The 15,362-nt window shown below is 46.6% G+C and overlaps 1 protein-coding gene across 1 annotated transcript in view; it reads left to right on the top strand.

The window, feature by feature from the left end:
* The first annotated feature begins 649 nt into the window (after nucleotides 1-649).
* LOC145655484 (phosphatidylinositol 3,4,5-trisphosphate-dependent Rac exchanger 2 protein-like) overlaps nucleotides 650-15,362 on the top strand; it is a 24,681-nt gene continuing 9,968 nt past the window's right edge. Inside the window, exons 1-3 of the mRNA XM_081709015.1 lie at nucleotides 650-1,216; nucleotides 12,516-12,587; nucleotides 13,086-13,208. Coding sequence (XP_081565141.1) covers nucleotides 1,079-1,216; nucleotides 12,516-12,587; nucleotides 13,086-13,208 — 333 coding nt within the window. The 5' untranslated portion in view covers nucleotides 650-1,078. The remainder of the gene's footprint in view (nucleotides 1,217-12,515; nucleotides 12,588-13,085; nucleotides 13,209-15,362) is intronic.

The following is a 15,362-nucleotide window of genomic DNA, read 5'->3' as shown; positions in this document are numbered from 1 at the left end:
TGGATTGTAACATAAGAGGTTAACGGCCCACGCGGCAGTTGTGCGGTGTGCTTCAGGTCTCCGGTGGGCGGGAGCCGATATACCGGCTCATCTGACACACTGGCCGCTGTCTGCTCGTTGTAGTGCGCTGAAACGGAATCACAGTCCCACTGCGTGTGCAAATGACTCGGTGGCGTTCACGGCTCTCGCGGCCTAAACGTGCTTCTTCACGCTCCCGTTCAGCATCACTGCAACCTGCGCGTTTCACTGGGCGCCGTTAGCACGCGCTATACCGTGACCTTTCAGTAATGTCAAGGAAAGTGAGCGTGAGTCTCGGAAAAGAAACGGCACGGCAGCGAACAGGCGCGGGCTACCGGAGTGGAACGGCTGCGTTTGCGCGCTGTCTGTTCGTGCAGGGATGGTGGGTTACGGTAACTCACGAGGTTGTTTGCAAAGCGTGCAATCGATGTTTTGCTCACCAAACGTATACTTTTATGTTTTTGTTTTTTTTAATAATATACCTTCGGAAAGAAGAAGACATCATAACGCAGATGATTACGCTATATACTACACAATAGTTTTGACCTCGAGCAACCGATGGAAGTCGGGGCAAGCGCAATGTCTAAACAAACCATGAAGCACTTTATTAAATAAAACTTCACAGAAGCCGTTCACAACTCTGGGTGGGAAAAACGTAGTCAGCGTAAATGTGAGCGCCACTACGCTGGAGTCTGGGAAAGCCTTCCTGGAGGTCTAATCCCCCCTATGTCATGACCGTTTCCCTTCCAGAGTATTAGCCGGGACTGAGCTGGCACGAGCTCCCAGGCGTTTATTTCCTGCCCTCGCGCTAGTGGAAGGAGGTAGGATGGGGTCACATGGAGCGCCGTGTCTCGCGCAGTCCGGCGCAGCAGGGCTCCGGCCGTGATGGAGCTGGCGGCAGTTTGCGTTAGATGGGTTATTTCACTCGGGTTGTTTAGTCATCTACACGGAGCTGTTCATCACGGTTTCAACGGCTCACCATCGACACTTTAAAGTTCTTTATTATTGTTGAAAAGTCTTCAGAGAAAGCATTTACAATACTTTAATAACACAAGCCAGCATGACGGAGGAGACCCGCGCGGAGCACAGAAGCGACGGCTGCAGGGATGTGGACACGCAGCTGCGGCTGAGAGCGTGCGTTCTCAGCGAGCTCCTGAAGACGGAGCGCGACTACGTGCGCGCGCTGGAGTTCCTCTCGGTAGGTGAACCACACATTACGCGCTTGCGTTACTGTGTCATAACTCCGTTATTTGTTGTGCATGTCACCTAAAACGAGCAGCGGCTCGCGATCTTCCTGGCTCCTGCCAGTATGGCATGTGCTTGGTTCCTAATTTCCAGTAATTTATTGACTATGGATAGCGGAGCTTCTCACCTTAACACTTTAAAGCTACACCTCACATGTCAGAAACAGAAGCAATGCTATTTAAAGTTTTTTTTTAAATATTTTTTATTACTTCAAAAGTATAGATTTTTGTATTTTTATTCTGTAGCCTATTTATCCATATAGTTGAAACAGCGTGTCCAGCCCGTGGGTTTAATTGAAGTAGGTAAAGCGGTTCAGTGGTTGCTCTTCCCCGTGACTGAATTCCTTAATTTAATTTAAATTGCCTTTTGCACAGATATTCATATTTTTATTTTGTATAGTATGCATATAGTATGTATATAGTATTTTATTATGTATAGTATGTTTTCTTGGCCTGCTAATAGAGTATGCTCAGACTTTTCTAACAGAGCACACATGCACCTGAGGCTGTAGCACCTGTCTCTAGCACAGAATAAACTGGGTGGTGGTGTTACAGAATGAGCAGAGAGTCAGAGGCAGGAAGTATTCATTTCCATGTCGTGGATGAGGAAATCCAACTGTGTGAAACCCATGAGCCTGTGCAAAGCTGACAGTGTGTGTATCGCCTGTGCCGTCCATCTGCTAATGGTCAGACATGGGCAGCATTACTGAGCCAACTTCTTGACTGCCAGTCATATGGTGGCCATGTTCTGAAGATTATGTAATGCGCAGTGTATATACCGACCTTCATGCAGTCGGTATTATATGTAACACATTCTTGCAGTATCATGTGTTATGCAGTTTAAAAACATGCGTTTTAATACAGTCACATGGTCTCCTTGTGTCCAGGTTCATAAAGTGTGTGTGTTGTGAGTGTTACAGCTTTGTGTTAGAACAAAAGACGACTGTGGCCTTTACTCTGTTCTTTACCCCCTCCCCAAGAGATGACTGTGGCCTTTACTCTGTTTGGAAAATAGCCTCTTTTTCCCACAAATCTGCCTCGGCACTGTGGGCACCTTTCATTGCAGCTGTGTGGTGCTGTGTTATGTGTCATTAAGAGGGACCCCACCACACAATATATGTGCACATTCCTCAGTTGGAGCCTGAGGCACAGATGGAACTGATGGAGGTGCTGGGCTTTGTTTTCGTTTGGGTGACATACAATAGCTGCTTTTGTAAGGAACTCATCGTCTGTGTCCATCTAGCGTTTTATCACCAGCATTTGGAGAGAGCCTGGCTGTGTTTTAAGGAACAGGCCTCCTGAGTAATGAAGTATTTATATATTAACACACCACGCTGAGCAATGGTTGCATTTTATTTAGAACACTAGATTGGTTTTTTAATTGCAAAACAGTGTTTTTCCAGAGTATCTTTAAAAAACACTGTGTTTGAGTTTGTTGTGTGAATAGAATGTACTTTAGGTCCAAGTTTCGATACAGTCCAGCGTCTTCAAACACTGGGCACGGAGATGAGCATTTGAGTTAGCAGCTCCGACCAGCACTTCACGGAGCCTTTTGGTGGGCTTTCAGAACCACCTGCGATCTCCTCACTTCTACTGGTGAATAAAGTCGTGTGATGTGGAGAGAGAAGCAGGAACATCCTGTCAGCCCGAGTCTCTTGGAAACCTCAGTCAAGGTTCTGAGTGAAGATGGACTTGCCTGATGGTCTAAGTGAACCTGTGAAGGTAGACCTCTCTGGAGATCTGAGAGACCCTGTGAAGATTTACCTGCCTGGTGGTCTGAGTGACCCTGTGAAGGTAGAACTGTCCGGAGGTCTGAGTGACCCTGTGAAGGTAGACCTGCCTGGTGGTCTGAGTGACCTTGTGAAGTTAGACCTCTCTGGTGGTCTGAGTGACCCTGTGAAGGTAGACCTCTCTGGAGGTCTGAGTGACCCTGTGAAGGTAGACTTGCCTGGTGGTCTGAGTGACCCTGTGAAGGTAGACCTGCCTGGTGGTCTGAGTGACCCTGTGAAGGTAGACCTGCCTGGAGGTCTGAGTGACCCTGTGAAGGTAGACCTGCCTGGAGGCCTGAGTGACCCTGTGAAGGTAGACCTGCCTGGAGGCCTGAGTGACCATGTGAAGGTAGACCTGTCTGTAGGGCTGTTTTGTTGCCTGGAGGTCCTGGAGAACACGGGAAGTTTGTGCACATGTGTTTTGGGTGGAGGGTTCATGCCAGAAAGGGTCTGGGGGGTTCTGCTTGGAGATTTTGCCTGAGGGGCCCTGACGCAAGACTCCAGATCTGGTGCACCGTCTTGTGAAGCATATTTTCTGAAGGAGGAATTCCTGAAAGGTTAAGAAAGGCATGGAATAATGACAAGCATGTTTGACATGAACACAGACTTCCTTAGAGCTAAGGAATAATGCCCGGTTTTGCTGCTTAACTGGAAGAACTGGTGTTCAATAGCAGGAAATTTTATCCAAGCCTATGAACAGAAGCTTCAAGAATAAAGTCAAACACAATCTCTCTCTCTGATGAACCAAGAGCAATGTGTCCCTGTGGGCCAGAGACAGAGGAAGTGTTCTCCAGGGCAGCCTGGGATATCACTAGCATGCCTTATGTAACTCGTCACAGATCTTCATAGTGGGCGCTTTCTGAGGGTGATGTTTACCGTAGATGAGCTAGAGCATGGATGCCAAGAACATCTGAACATGTCTTTGGACATGAAGAAAATAACAGCAAAAGTCACTAAAGAGATCAAACAGGGACACCGTGGAGACAGTTTGGTGATCCCTGGAAATTGTTGTTTTTTTTTTCTCTAAAGATTTTTACGCTGAGGAACCATAACACTGTGTCCCTTGGTCCAGTGCATTTATCATCTAATTGTCCACTGGATTTCATGATGAATGCAGTCGGGAGAACGTGGAGGGTATCCTTTCATGTTCTGATTCCAGCAGAAAATGGAAGTGCAATATGCTCCCCTGAGCTGGAGGTCTGTCTGAACTTGTCCCTCCATAGCAGTCTTAGCAGTGGTGTGTGGGCTAGAAGGATTAACCCCCAGTGTCACGTTTTTAAACTTTGATAATGAATCTAGTAACACGTGAATTGTGACGACAATATTTTATGTCTGGTTTCTCCTTTAACCCTAAGCCCGAAGCCGTAACCCTTTATATGCCAACTCAGAGGCACTTATGTGACAAACTAAATGTGTAAATGAAACAATGAAATATAATGAACAGTTATCACAGTCTTCACACTCATCACAGTCTTCCTCAGTTTGTTTCATTGTCAGTGAATGCAATGCCTCAATATTTAACCCTGTATCATGAATAACAGGTATTATTAATACCTGTCTGTTGTCCTTGTGACAGGTGGCACAGAGGAAGCGGAGGCAGGGTTGCAGGGAGGTATAAAATGTAATTCCTTGCACGAAGGCAGTGCAGCGACATTTAAAGATTGTCAGGTCTGTAGTCCGCTAACGTGCAGCGTTGTTCTCATGTACCTGTCCTCGTGGGTTTAAATAGGCGAGTGAACAGAGGGAACAGGTGAGTACAATCAATACTCCGGTGATTGATAGCGAGGCTGGTAAGTGGCGTGATCTCTAGCGTGAGTGGGCGTTTCTCTCCTGCTGGATGGCCAGTCTACCGTGACAGTCCTTCTAGGAGTGCAATGCAAAACCTGCAGCAGTTACAAGAATGACACTCATGTGAAGGCAACCCCATTTGAGAACTATACTATATCTGAACTCTCTCTCTATATATATATATATATATATATATATATATATATATATATATATATATATATATATATATATATATATATATAAAATCTATCTATCTATCTATCTATCTATCTATCTATCTATCTATCTATCTATCTATCTATCTATCTATCTATCTATCCACTCCTTAATGGGCACACTTCTCCTGTATTACGTATCAAGGTTTGGTCAGTGCATATGGGGTATACAGCCTCAGGACAAACAGCCAGTGACCCCTGATTCGCCCCTCCTCCTGGGGGTCACGGCAGCACATCCGTGACCCTTTCCCCTGCCTAATGTAAAGCCATCCCTTCTCTTGCCCTGGAAATGTCAGATTTGATCAATGGCCTTTTCATGCACTGTTGTCAGCTGTGATGCACACAGGCATGGTGCAGTGGATGGAGCAGGAAGGGGGGGGCGGGGCCTGAGATGTGCCCTGTTCTGAATGAAGGATCACAAGGATGGAGGAGTCCATGTTCAGTCACTTCTGTGGCAGTGATGTCTGACTGCTGTAATTGGACGGGGGACCTTTACCCTCTCTGGTCTCTCTCTCTGGTGTTGTCTTTGGTCCCTCTCTCTGTAGGTATGTCTCTGGTCCCTCTCTCTGCTGGTATGTTTTTCCACTTGCTATGTGGCAGATCATTAAGATTCTAATCTTGCTAATATGTTTGCGTTCCTTTTTCCACTCTGAAGCCTAAATAAGGTTTTCTCAGCCTAAAATGTTAATCCACACTTGCCAGCCTCTGTCTAGTTCACCGTCTTTCTCTAGAAAAAGCTTAATGATCTCCCCGTGGCTTAGCGGAAACACAGAGCTTTTTCTCAACTTGCACACTGTTGAGAAGTTAAGCAGAAGTTTTACTTCTCTTTTGACTTTAGGATTCTTGTCACTGAGCCACCAGTCTGTCCCCAGAGCCACAGAGGGAACTTCCTCGTGGACAGGCAGGTGTTGTGTCTTACCAAAGTCTGAACTCACTTTTCATAATTCAGATGTTATTAGTTCCTGCCCCAGGAGGGCTTTACAGGGGGCTGAATAAAATACAGTTGCTTTGTATTCCAGTTTGCTTTGCTTTGTTCTCACCTCATTGATATGAGATTTGGTTTCTAGCTTGCCTTGTTTCTAGAACATAACAGCACTGACAGAGTTGAACAGATTTGTGCCATCCAGGATATGTACTAAAACAGAAATATATGGTACAGAAGGTTCAACAATGAAATATCTTTATTACAGGTAAAGCAGCACAGAGTAGCCCCGATACTTCTACTATCAGTACTCCCAGTACAATGGACACCCTGCAGTGTCTGGGTTTATACTCCCAGTACTCCCAGTACTCTGAACAGTGGTGGTGTGTCGTGTTTGTAGAAGGGTTTTCCGAGGACTCTGGCTGCGGTGTTCCGCTCGCCTTTGTCTCGCCTGGAGCAGGATTTCCTTCCTTCCTGGACCTCCCCTGCTTTACATTGTGCTCAGAGCTTCCTGTGCCGACTTTGGCACCGGAGTTGTGTGAGCTATCCCACAAGGCACCGCTCTGTTCCACGGGCTGCCTGTCTGAGATGTGCAGAGCACTGGATGAATAAGAATGCACGCTTATCTAGGGTGTGGAGTCCATCTTTACACGTGTTACTGAGGTGAGGGAAATCCACCTGTATCCGAGCTGTGAAATCCATCTCTCTCTATAAGTGTTGCATTATCAACATTCATGTTTATTGTTAGAAATGTATTAGTAGTTTTGGTGATAGTTGGCAAGCATTATGACAAGTCTTTGTTTAGCCAGAGGCTTATTAGGGGACGTGAAAAGGGTGCTTTTGATTTCTCTTGTGCCAGCTGCTGTTCCAAAAGAGTGCATGTGTGACAAGTACCCACATAGAGAGGGGCATCGGGGGCACTTGTGGGGCTCCCATGCCATGTGAAATGGGCACTGACACAAGAACCCAGTGTTGAGCTTGGAATGCAGCACCCCGGACTGCTTGAGGGTATTCCTTGTCCTCCAAGTAGTCTGCCACCTGAAAGCACTGAAACCAGCTCTCTTAGGACACAACATTCCAGCTCTCTTAGGACACAACATTCCAGCTCTCTTAGGACACAACATTCCAACTCTCATAGGACACTGTAATGACTGGCCACCCTCCTCGCATCCCTGTTTTATGATTTCCCTGTAGACTTTGTTTTCCTTTACTTTCTTGTGCCGTTCCTTGGTTTTGTTTTCTCCACCCCTCGTCTGTTCCTAAGTTCCAGTCCGTGTCTTGGTTATCCCTCTTATGTTCACCTGCATCTGATTAATCCTTGATTGTTCTGGTTATTTTAGCTCTGGGTTTTGTCTTCTAGTTTGTCGGTTATTTTGGTAAGTTCCTTCTGTCAGGTTTATATTGTGCTCGTACTGTCATTGCCGTCCATCCATGTATTATATGACCTCCGTGTTGCCCCTTTGCCTGTTTATTTTGCTCTTTGTGTTTGTATTTCCTTCGTTTAATAAACCGCCTCCTGCATTTGCGTTCTGCCTCTCGCCTCATTCCTGCTGGAATCGTGACAGAAACAACATTCCAGCTCACATTGGACACAACATTCCTGCTCACATTGGAGACAACATTCCAGCTCACACTGGACACAACATTCCAGCTTACATTGGACACAATATTCCAGCTCTCTTTTAGAACAACATTCCTGCTCTCTTAGGACAAAACATTCCAGCTCTCTTAGGACACAATATTCCAGGTCTCTTATGACACAATATTCCAGCTCTCTTAGGGCACAGCATTCCAGCTCTCTTAGGACCCGGCATTCCAGCTAGCAGTCATAGGTTAAATTGGCCACATTTGTGACATTCTTGTAATATATATATATAGTACATTATAGGAAGGAAAAGTTTCAAATAATTGTTAATGATGTTGCAGTGACAACAGTAGTAATGCAGTGTCTTGTGTTTCTGCTGATGACTTTAAGAGTTTGGACACAGCTGAGTAGGAACGGCACACAGTGGCTGACGTGGGAACGTCGGCATTCCTGGTCCGGGGCTTCGGGCTGTAGGAGGGAGACTCACAAGCTCTCTTGTGTTTGGATTGCAGCAGAGGAATCTCGAGTTTGTTGACCTTTGGAAAGCTCATGGTTTTGTCTCCCCCGTAAAGCAGAAATAACCATGGAAGCGGGCTGTTTAGACATCATTCACTTCACAGAATCATTATTAGCGTAAGACTTTAAACAGCTGTCTGGGAAGACAAAACCAGTACCTGCTGGGATTGGTTAACACATTTAGTAAGCAGGTTGAGTCTTGGCAAGCTCCCAGGATAAGAGATCACCTGCACAGAACCGTGGAGGTGCGTTGGAGCCGCCCTGCAGGGGGGCGGAGGCTTCACAGGGTGGTGTGTGCTGTGGTCCATGCCTTGTGAGCAGGGGCGTAGCTGGCATGTTGGAAGGGTCAGTGTGAGCTCCCATTCATCACCTCACACAAAGATGGCACTGATCTCAGAGCTAGGCCTCTTCATTCACATTCAGGCCAGTCTCTGAGGTTTTCCCAAAAAAGCCACAAAGCTGTTGGGGATCTTTTTCCACTCGTAGGGAGTCCAGTGCACTGTAGAGAGGGGGGATTGCGGGATGGTGGGCGGGACGGGATCAGGGCTTTAAAAGAGCCCACAGTGTTGTGAGAGTCGGATTGATAAATCCTGCCTCAGGATGGGAATCTCCGATACCAGGGCAGCGTGTGACACCGAGACATTCAGTGGGCTTAACAAAGTTTAGTAATTGACTTCATTTTGCACTGCACTGCATTCCATTATACTGCACATCTGCTGCCATTACATGGGTAAAGCGATGCGTCACAAAGCGTAATAAACTCTCTGTTCATGCCACTTTCATCTCCAGAGGCCTCGGACTCTGAAGCGTGCGGGTCACGTGAGGGACAGGATGAGACGGGATTGAAATGCAGGCCGTCCCACAGCCCAGACCACATCCTTTGATCAAACACTCTGCAAAGGAGAATTTGTGTGCCCATGTAGCGTAGAGCTTTCTCAGGGATGTCTGTTAGCACAGAAGGGATTTCCCGTAGTCTTCATCACAGTGGAATTGTATTCTTGTGGCTGCGTCACCAGCCTGCCGGGCTTGTAGGTTAATGAACACGATTATGTGTGCCAACACACACTGTCCAGGTTGGTCTCCATCTTTAATAAGAGGACAGGGTGCACACCCATGCTGTACAGACCCTTTATTGTGTGTCTTGTCAGATGTGATTGCGAGCTTTGTTCACGGCATCTGCTTCCTGTGGCCCCCAGCAGTGCACTGGTCTGGTGTGGGACACCCCCTGCGTCTGTCATTAGCGGCCATATAAGGCAGCCTTTTCTCATCTGTTTCTGTATGTCCTTCATTTAAAATAGTCTCTTCTGTCTGATTTAACCCCCCCCCTCTCTCTCTCCCTCTCTCCCTCCCTCTCTAAGTGAAGACTCTTCTCCTCAGGGAGAACACAACCCATTTCCTCTCTGGAGTGGGTGTGTGGGACAGTAAGATCTCGAGTGCGTGTGTGGAACAGTAAGATCTCTAGTGCGTGTGTGAGGACAGTAAGCTCTCGAGTGCGTGTGTGGAACAGTAAGATCTCGAGTACGTGTGTGGAACAGTAAGGTCTCGAGTGCGTGTGTGGAACAGTAAGCTCTCGAGTGGGTGTGTGGAACAGTAAGATCTCGAGTGCGTGTGTGGGACAGTAAGCTCTCGACTGGGTGTGTGGAACAGTAAGATCTCGAGTGCGTGTGTGGAACAGTAAGGTCTCGAAGGCGTGTGTGGGACAGTAAGATCTCGAGTGCGTGTGTGAGGACAGTAAGATCTCGAGTGGGTATGTGGAACAGTAAGGTCTCGAGTGGGTATGTGGAACAGTAAGGTCTCGAGTGGGTGTGTGGGACAGTAAGATCCCGAGTGGGTGTGTGGGACAGTAAGATCCCGAGTGGGTGTGTGGGACAGTAAGATCTCGAGTGGGTGTGTGGGGCAGTAAGATCTCGAGTGCGTGTGTGGGACAGTAAGATCTCGAGTGCGTGTGTGAGGACAGTAAGATCTCGAGTGGGTATGTGGAACAGTAAGATCTCGAGTGCGTGTGTGGGACAGTAAGATCTCGAAGGCGTGTGTGGGACAGTAAGATCTCAAGTGCGTGTCTGAGGACAGTAAGATCTCGAGTGCGTGTGGGGAACAGTAAGATCTCGAAGGCATGTGTGGGACAGTAAGATCTCGAATGCGTGTCTGAGGACAGTAAGATCTCGAGTGGGTATGTGTGACTTCATGCCGGCTTTGATTGTTATAACCATGTTGTATGAAACACAAAAGAGCGCAGCTTGAGGAATGTTCATCTGATTTACAGACACACACACACACATAGACACATGCACAATGTTTTTCCGACCTTGGCTGAACTCCCAGCAACCTTGGGAACATTCAGCACTCTGAATGATCACCTGCCACCAACCTCTTAGAAAAAAGCCACAAACATTTTGCTTTCATCCTGTTTTGTCTGAGAGTGACAGAAGAACTTTGTCGAGAAACGTTGTTGAGCACTGACTTGCAGGAACACTATACATACACATATACACACACACACTATACACGCACATATAAACACACTATACATGCACATACACACATATACACGCACTGTACACACACAATACACACACATAGACACACACTATACACACACACATACACACACTATACAAACACACATAGACACTATACACACACACATACACACACTATACAAACACACATAGACACTCACTATACACACACATATACACACACTATACACACACACTATACACACACATATACACATACATATACACATACTATACACACACACATACACATTTTCCTTTTGGGATTTGTAATCTGCCAGGTTGCTACTGTTGGGCCCCTGAACAAGACCCTTAGCCCTCAAGCTGTCATCAGTCATAATTGTAAGTCAGTTTGGATAAACGCGTCAGCTAAATGCTGTAAATGTTTCCACCCCAGAGGGCCCGTGAGGATGTATCCCACACAGAGGGCCCGTGAGGATGTATCCCACACAGAGGGCCCGTGAGGATGTACCCCACACAGAGGGCCCGTGAGGATGTATCCCACACAGAGGGCCCATGAGGATGTACCCCACACAGAGGGGTGGGCCAGTTGTCGTCATTTTCTCAGAGACTGTGAAAGTTTGCTATTAGACATTGGAGCAAAGCCCAGACTAATTACAACATCACAGAGAGAGGGGGGGGAGTGGGTGAATCGTCTGATAACAGAGAGTGGGTGAATAGTCTGATAACAGAGAGTGGGTGAATCGTCTGATAACAGAGAGAGTGGGTGAATCGTCTGATAACAGAGTGGGTGAATCATCTGATAACAGAGTGGGTGAATAGTCTGATAACAGAGAGAGTGGGTGAATAGTCTGATAACAGAGAGAGGGAGTGTTTCAGGTGATTTATATATAATCTCTCCAGAAGAACCTCCTCTATAACACATGCATGTGCACTCCTAAATGCTCTATAACGTGCACGTACCCTCCTAAACGCTCTATAACACGTGCACATGCCCTCCTAAACGCTTCATAACATATAACACATATAACCCTTACACATGCAACCTTTACACATGTAACCTTTACACATACAACATTTACACATGCAACTTTTACACATGTAACCTTTATACATACATCCTTTACACATGTACCCTTTACGCATGCAACCTTTACACATACAACCTTTACACATGCAACCTTTACACATGTAACCTTTACACATAGAACCTTTACAGATACAACCTTTAGACATACATAATTTTCAGTGAATGGGAGTGACACTGTGCCCCAAACAAATAAGCAGAAAATGATTGATATCCAATAATTCCCAACAGCATTTTGACAGTCAGTCAGTGAATCATTACAGAGCAGGTCTGTCGTCATCTGTCTATGAGTCGACCTACCTAGTTGGTCCTGGAGCATGGAACAGGAGGTTTGGTGTTGTGGCAGCAGTGCTGACATGAAGCTGTGAGAAAAGACAATACTGCCCTGATGAGAAGGCCCTGCCTGATGGCATCTTCTGTCAGTTTTGCGATATTAAATTGTGATATGGTTTATTTTTTCTGTAATGCTTTTGGTTTGACGGCCTGGACAAGAGGACTATTTCTCTGAAAGTCCCCAGTCTGGAGTATTTGGCAGTGGAGAATATATGCAGTAAATATTTCATATTCATAACAGCTCTGAAACTTGCTCTGATAACTGATGTTCATGTTTGTTCTTTTATACGTTCCTGCTTTTTGATGTTGTTTTCTGTTCTCTACTGTGGCGGGTCTTTCCTGGTTATGTCTGTTGACTGGACTCTCAGATCTGTCCTGGATTTGCAGCAGAATGTTCTGAAACAAACAGTGTTAACCTGTATAAGAGACTGTCCACATCTCAGTGTGTGGGTCTGTCTAAGATCTCACTCTCGTAATCCCTGCGAGAGGAACTGTCTCTGAGATGGTCTGTTGGAGCCGCCTGTCACCTAACTGTTCCTATTTCCTTTTTTACAGGTATTTCTCCATCGCCTCAACCAGTATGCCATGACTAAAATTGATAAGAACATTACAGAAGAGACTGTTAAGGTGTGTGTGTTTTATATTTTACTGTCACTCTAAAGAATTGTAACACTGTAAATTTGTACATTTGAGGGTTCTTTTAGATAGACAGAAAACAGTTGAACACAATAGCAATGCAGTCCAATAAAGAACCGGAATGAGGCCTGAGAAGTGTGAGGAGAGTGAGTAGGACATGATGTACAGACGTACATGTAGAAGTGTGTGTTTGTGTGTTGGAGGCCCGAGGGTCAGTTGTGGCAGTTCCCACATCTGCACACTCACGCCTGGAGATCCCTGAAATGGGACCCAGATCTACGAAGGGATTTATGGAGTGAACAGAACCTTCAAAATCCTTAACACAAACCGTGCTGGTTTCTCCCTCTCAACAAAACTGTAAGATTTGGTCAATTGTGTACCGTTGTGTAGTAGGTAAATTTAGGTAAGTTCTGTACAGGGATTGGTAAATAGTCATATATTGTCCTGGGTAAGGTGTGTACAGTTGTGTATCGTTTGTTCCATCCCCAGGTGCTATTCTCCAACCTGGAGGAGATCTTGTGTGTGCACAGGGACTTCCTGGCTATGGTGGAAGAGTTACTCCACCCTCACCCTAACCATCACCATGAAGTGGGGCATTGCTTCCTGCATTTTGTGAGTCTCAGAGCCATCTCTCTCTCTCTCTCTCCCTCTCTCCTCTCTCCTTTCTCTCTCTCCCTCTCTCTCTCTCTCTCTCTCTCTCTCTCTCCCTCTCTCCCTCTCCCTTTCTCTCTCTCCCTCTCTCTCTCTCTCTCCCTCTCTCTCTCTCTCTCTCTCTCCTCTCTCTCTCTCTCTCTCCCTCTCTCCCTCTCCCTTTCTCTCTCTCCCTCTCTCTCTCTCTCTCCCTTTCTCTCTCTCCCTCTCTCTCTCCCTCTCCCTTTCTCTCTCTCTCTCTCTCTCTCTCTCTCTCCCTCTCTCTCTCCCTCTCCCTCTCTCTCTCTCTCTCCCTCTCTCTCTCTCTCTCCCTCTCTCCCTCTCCCTTTCTCTCTCTCCCTCTCTCTCTCTCTCTCTCTCTCTCTCTCCCTCCCTCTCTCTCTCTCTCCCTCCCTCTCTCTCTCTCTCCCTCCCTCTCTCTCTCTCTCCCTCTCTCTCTCTCTCCTTTCTCTCTCTCTCTCTCTCTCTCTCTCTCTCTCTCTCTCTCTCTCTCTCTCTCTCTCTCTTGTTCCTGACTGGTTGGACTTCCTTTTTATTTGATAATTTACTTTATGTTTGCATCACATTTCTACATTCAACTTAATTCCCAAAACAGCATCAACAGTTTTAATCACTAATGTAATTTCTGAAACCGTGAGCACAAATGAACAATTTATTTTTCATTTACAAAAAGGAAAAGTTATTTGCAAGCTACACAATAATCACATGTATACCCATGTGTAATGAATCTAAAGTCAATATTCACATGTATATACCTGTAATGAATCTAAACTCTGTAATCACATGTATACACATGTATAATGAATCTAAACTCTCCTTGCATAACCATATTCGCATATTTAATTTCTGCGTACAGTTAAACAGTTCTGTGCACAGTTTTAGTTCAGAACAGTTCTGCCAGTTACTGTGGTGTCAGGATGAACATGTGGGTTTATGGTTTAAACACTAACAAGCTCGCAGTGATGGTGAATGCAGAGTTCTGAAGCAAAAACACAGGGGGGCCGTACCCAACACGAAGGGCATGTACCCAACACAGAGGAGCCGTCCCCAAGACTGAGGGGACGTACTCAACACCGAGGGGCTGTCCCCAAGACCGAGGGGATGTACCCAACACAGAGGGGCCGTCCCCAACACCGAGGGCATGTACCCAACACAGAGGGGATGTATCCTGTGGGCATTGTGGGCAGTGGTAGCTCAGTGGTTAAGGGATTTGTAATCTGCCAGGTTGCTACTGTTGGGCCCCTGAACAAGACCCTTAGCCCTCAAGCTGTCATCAGTCATAATTGTAAGTCAGTTTGGATAAACGCGTCAGCTAAATGCTGTAAATGTTTCCACCCCAGAGGGCCCGTGAGGATGTATCCCACACAGAGGGCCCGTGAGGATGTATCCCACACAGAGGGCCCGTGAGGATGTACCCCACACAGAGGGCCCGTGAGGATGTATCCCACACAGAGGGCCCATGAGGATGTACCCCACACAGAGGGGTGGGCCAGTTGTCGTCATTTTGCCATGTTTACGTTTTTGTCTCCTGCTCTTCACCTCTGCTGGCTTCAGCTCAACACTGTCACTCTCACACACTATGAGAAGTCCAGGTGGCAGGTGGCGCGTGATTGTCCACCCCGTGGGTGGAGGGAGCGTGGGTCGTATGGAGCAACTGTCTCCTCAGAGCCTCTCCTGGGAAGGCTGCATTCTCTTACAAAAACGTCTTTATGAACCAAACCGATTGTGGCCTGTGTGTTTTTTTACATCCTGTTCACAGAGATCCTGTCGCATGGCAATTACACACCAGTGTGTGCTATGTGACCGTGCGAGAGCATGCAGGATTGTTCTGTCCAGTGATTCTAATACATTTACAGCGTTTATCTGACACTTTTATCCAAAGCGACTTACAATTCTGACTGAACACAATGTGAGTAATTGAGGGCTAAGGGTCTTGTTCAGGGGCCCAACCGTGACAACTTGGCAGTGGTGGGGCTTGAAATGGCAACCTTCTGGTTAGTCCAGTACCTTCACCACAGAGACACCAGTGCCCCGCTGGCTGTTGTCCCTCCCTGAAGACTGTAGGCAGGTCCGCGTTACGTGTGAAGGTAACAGTCGCCCAGCTGTGGCAGCCCC

This window comes from Electrophorus electricus, unplaced genomic scaffold, assembly GCF_041902795.1.
Source record: "Electrophorus electricus isolate QZ-2024a unplaced genomic scaffold, ASM4190279v1 Scaffold256, whole genome shotgun sequence".
In the NCBI taxonomy this organism is placed as follows: Eukaryota; Metazoa; Chordata; class Actinopteri; order Gymnotiformes; family Gymnotidae; genus Electrophorus; species Electrophorus electricus.
The sequence above is the reverse complement of the archived record's forward strand: the minus strand, read 5'-3'. Positions and strand labels throughout refer to the sequence as shown.